The sequence below is a fragment of the Penaeus chinensis genome, chromosome 38 (genome assembly GCF_019202785.1).
Source record: "Penaeus chinensis breed Huanghai No. 1 chromosome 38, ASM1920278v2, whole genome shotgun sequence".
NCBI lineage: Eukaryota > Metazoa > Arthropoda > Malacostraca > Decapoda > Penaeidae > Penaeus > Penaeus chinensis.
In genome coordinates, this window is record NC_061856.1 from 12,081,442 (window position 1) to 12,086,441 (window position 5,000).

A 5,000-nucleotide genomic window follows, 5' to 3' on the forward strand; every position below is an offset into this window, starting at 1 on the left:
GAAATTACATCACTATCCAACACATTTGAATGTGACCTCCACCATTCAACAGTTGACATACACTTGGTCACAGAATCAATAAACATAATTGCATGAAAAGGTACCAATTTGGCTTGAAATTTCATGATGACTGGGGCAAGTGAGGGAACTTGTCATTGGCATAGTCCATTGCATTATTCACTTCTGCACTAAGCATTTTTCCTTGAAAGGAAGGATGAATCAGGTTTGCAAGAAGATTAGCTTGTGTTATGACTTGGCCAAACCTATTTTTTGCAGCAGTTACTGCGTCTCTGTCACTGCATGGAGTTGTGAATAATTCTTTAAATATATTCATTGCCTCTGCAGTTGTACATTTATCACTGTACTTTGTCCAAAACCACATCTCTTGGTTCTAGTCTTGCAAGGCGGTCCTTTGCTGACCGCTTCAGTGTTAATTTAGACACCTCTCTAACTCTGACATCAATCTGCTCACTATCAACTTGACAAATTTTTATGATAGTTGGCCAGTTCTTTATGTATATCTTCAGACAGTTAAACATGGTGTTCCATCTTGTGTCTCGAGGCATAACAAAAAGTCACCCACCTTCCTGGCGGTGTCTTGCAGAAGCATAGTGATTGCTTCTAAAGTATTTTATTATATACACTACATGCTCTTTAAATTTGCCAATTTACAGATGATGAGCCAGAAAATTTAAAATGTGTACAGTACAGCCATGGGTCACCTGCTTCATTTCATTTCCCTGTTCTAACAGTTTCCTCATTTTTTTTTTTTTACATTAACAGCATTATCTGTCACAATGCTACCAACTTGGCAACCAATTTCTTTACACTTCTGAGTTGCTGATTTTGAGAGCTCTATTAATTATTCAACTGAATGAGGTTGGCCACTTTGTGTCTATTGTATCCACTTGATATATATAGCAATTTGAGGTTGTCAAAGTAACACATAATAGGCTTGTTGTGAATGAAAGACCATCCATATAAAGACAGACATACAGTCTCATCCTTCAGCTCTGTGGGACACTTTGCGTATTCTTTTTCATATATCATGGGTAGGAATTAGTCTGCAATTGCTATTCTTGGAGGAGTGTATTCTGGCCTCAACTTTACAACCATTTTACAAAACTGAGGATGTTCTACCAATCTAAATGAAGAGTCGGTTGTAAAGACCATCTTATCGACTTGTTGAAGTTGTCTTTGTAACAAATGTGTACAAAGTTGTTGATTTACACTGTGAAAAACTTTGAGAAGTTGGACATTCTTTCTGTAATGCCGAAGTTACAACACTTCTTTGAGGCACCTTCGGAGTCAGATTTTCAGTCTTACCTGGATTGTCCAAATCTTCTGATGATTCAGTTTGTAACTACTGACACTTTTCTCTGAGATTTAATTTTTGCTACTATTCCTTGTATCTCAAGTTTACACTGTTTGCCTTGTTAAATGTATTAGATATACAAATATACATATAGAAAAATGTTTTGATTTTTAATTCTTCTGAAACAAATTTTTTTATTTAACAATATTAAAGTTACTGCTTTGTTCTGTTAGGCTAATAATGAGAATTAATTGCTGTTTTCAGATGCAATATAGAATATTTTGATTATGTATAGTAAGTGCTCATCAGCAAAGTAAAGGCCTGATCATATTATGCCTATCTGGTCTTCAGTTGTGTATTTGAGATGGCCAGACAGAGGGTCGTTTGTTACACATATAGACTGATGCTGACTTATCTGCCTAGTCACCGTCATCATCGTGATTCCCAATAGTTTTGCGATATCTGCATTTGTTAAACCTTCAATGTGAAGGGAAACAATGCAGATTTCTTTTGATGTCTCCAGCGTGAAAAAAATCATCATGTCACTTTGAATCCATATGAACCCAGAAATGAGTATTTGATACATTATGAATCAAAATGAGACCAATTTAATCCCAAAAATAACAACCCTTCCATAACATATGGTTCCTTTCGTTATTCAATGTTTCAACACCCCTCCTAACAATAGTTTTTGGTGTAGCTTTACATCTCACAATGAAAAGTTACTTAGCATTGTTACATGTGCATTATTTTTCTACAGGAACCATTTTTACCACCACCAACTTCACAATAAACTTACTGTACTTACTAAAAACCTCCATTATCAAATGATGAATATTTGAGCAAAATATTACAATACACACTACTCCTTATATCAATGAGTAAACTAATTGAACAGCAACCAGATCAAAGTGGTAGAAATGGGGAGGTGTGGAGGCTTAACAGCCAACTTTAATTTTAGTGTCCCATGTTAGTTGGTTGTAGCCTTCTGCAGGTGTACCCAAAGAACCAGTCACAGCCATAGGATTTTTGTATAATCCTATTAATATTTTTATTATTTTTATATATATATTTTTTACAGCATAGTTTAATTGTAATGGTAAACTGTCATTTAAATGATATATTTTATGTGTATTTAATTTTTTTCCTCTTTTCCCTTGATGCATTTCAGACTGATGCAGAAGTGTTCTTGGGATTTTGTGATCCATGCACCCTGCCTCAGAATCCTGGATGGCCCTTGCGAAATCTTCTCACTCTGGTTTTACTGAAATGGTACATTTCTGGATGTTGTTTATATTTGTTAAAATGTGTGTGTGTGTGTATATAAAGGGAGAGAGATAGAATAAATGTAGTAGTAGTTTAAGTTTAGATCCCATACTACATGTAAAAGAAAGAGGAAAAAAATCCTTAGATTTAGAAAATTAAAGAAAAATTCATTTCCTCACCAATTCAAGGTCAAAACAGTGGCCCATCAACAAGATCCTGTGCTTAAGAATAAGAACAAGAAGTGGAGTTCAAGATGCTAGTCACAGTATATTCATTGAGGTTGACTTGGGAGGCATTCTGGATCAGAGCAGTCATCACGAGATGCCTTCATGTCTCGGATGGGAAAAGAACGAAAGAGGAAAAATGGGTCCTCGCATGGTCAACCTGTCTTCCACAATGGATCCTACAAGGTGACAAGGCCAAGGGTTATGCATTTTGTGGTTCTTTATCTGCCAGAATTTCATCTTTATATGTATGTTTTTGTAGTCTTCAATATTTAGGCTGTATTTAATATTGGCACATATGTTTTTGAGAATGTGTTTTCTTTACCAGATTAGCTGAATCAGCAGTAGACTTGAACCTAAAGTTGATGAGGTGGAGAGTAGCCCCACAACTCAATCTTCCAGTTATACAAGGCACTCGGTGTTTACTCTTGGGAGCAGGGACTCTTGGCTGTGGCGTTGCACGTTGCCTCTTGGTAAGATGCATGTTTGTAATAGTCTGTTCCCTGTTGTAGTATCATGCAGTATGGTATTAGTAGTATATTGCTTTCATTACTGCATGAAGATTTTCTGATATTTTTATGTTTTTTTGAGACTGGCCTACTGAAACTAGTGAGAATTAGCATGGTACTGTACATAAAATAGTAAAATCGTATTGTTATTATAATCTTGTAATTGTTTTCAAAATGTCCTAATTTTCAGGGTTGGGGTATTCGCAACATAACTCTTGTAGATAGTGGGAAGGTGTCATTTAGCAACCCCGTCCGCCAGAGTCTGTTTGTCTTTGACTCCTGTTTGAATGGAGGAGAGACCAAAGCTACAGCAGCTGCTAAAGCCCTAAAGGACATTTTCCCAAGAGTTGTGAGTTTCTCTTCCTGTGTTTCTTATGGGTATTCACATAATATTCCCCAGACTTGCACTTTGTGGGAAGTGAAATAGAACATATTTAGTAATGTTATATATCTATAAAAATTCATATTTCAGTTTAAACATTCCATGCTTTATACATTTTCAGATATTTACTGGATTATTTATCAGTTTCTTTGATTATATCCCAAGTTAAACTTTTAAACTTGCTTTCGCCTATCTATTAAAGCCGCACCTGTTTTACACAGTGTAAATAGAAAATCGATAAGGAAAGGAGTAACACTTGTCATATTTATATTATGGTAACCCTTCCACATTTTTCATGACTGAAAACAACGTTCCTTGCACGAATGTTTTCTTATACAGTGAGCATTTGCTTGTCTGGAAATTATTTAGTTAATTTCGTGCTAAAGAATGTCATGATATAATGAGACAATTAAATATTAACTGAATACTGTGCTCATTTAAATTTTTTTGTGTGTGAAATGATGGCTCTGCTAGTGCTTAGCCACAAAGGAGTCAGTTAGTAGACCTTGTGACCATATCTGATTTCACCTTTTCTTGAATTGGTGGGAAAAACTTTTTATTATGAATATTAATGGTGTTCTTTTTATTATAGTCATATTATAATTACTATAATGTTATTGACATTAGTAACATCAATATTAGATATGTAAAATATTTTAAAAAATCAAGGAAAAGGGTAAACAGGCGAGGCAGGCAGTAATTGGCTCATTGATGACTTAAGTGTAGCCATCTCTGTGTAAAAACAAGTAATAAAGTAAACTCACAGTGGGCATGGCACGTAAGTACATGTCATGCCCATCGGATTTGGGTTAAGGACTAGCAAGAGTTTTTATTTATTTATTTATTTATTTATTATTATTTTTTATTTCTATTAGTTTCATGACTTGTATGGTTTTACTTTTTTTTCTTTTTACTCTTTCAGAATTCCAATGGCATAGTACTGAACATTCCAATGCCTGGACACACTGTCAGTGATAGTCTGATTGATCAAGTCAGAAAAGATGTGGAAACATTAGAACAACTTGTAGAAGAACATGATGCCATCTTTCTTCTTATGGACTCAAGGGAAAGCAGATGGCTTCCTTCCATGCTGGGCTCAGCGAAGAGCAAGGTCTGTGCTGCAGGAGTTGTTCAGTTTATTTTGTGTACTGGATGTTTTTTGTATTTTCCCCTGTGGGGATTTCTCTAATTTCTGATCCGGAGTCCCACATAGATGGTTGTGGTCGAGACATTTATTTTATATATTTTGTTAGATTTACAGTAGCATCCACATACTGCTTTATCATTTTAAGTTGATCTGTTCC

At 35.2% G+C, this 5,000-nt stretch overlaps 1 protein-coding gene across 1 annotated transcript in view; it reads left to right on the plus strand.

Annotated features, from left to right (window-relative positions):
• The window catches only part of LOC125046156 (ubiquitin-like modifier-activating enzyme ATG7), a 22,932-nt gene that overhangs the window by 9,278 nt on the left and 8,654 nt on the right, over positions 1–5,000 (plus strand). Inside the window, exons 7-11 of the mRNA XM_047643835.1 lie at positions 2,487–2,587; positions 2,770–2,991; positions 3,134–3,278; positions 3,505–3,663; positions 4,619–4,807. Coding sequence (XP_047499791.1) covers positions 2,487–2,587; positions 2,770–2,991; positions 3,134–3,278; positions 3,505–3,663; positions 4,619–4,807 — 816 coding nt within the window. The remainder of the gene's footprint in view (positions 1–2,486; positions 2,588–2,769; positions 2,992–3,133; positions 3,279–3,504; positions 3,664–4,618; positions 4,808–5,000) is intronic.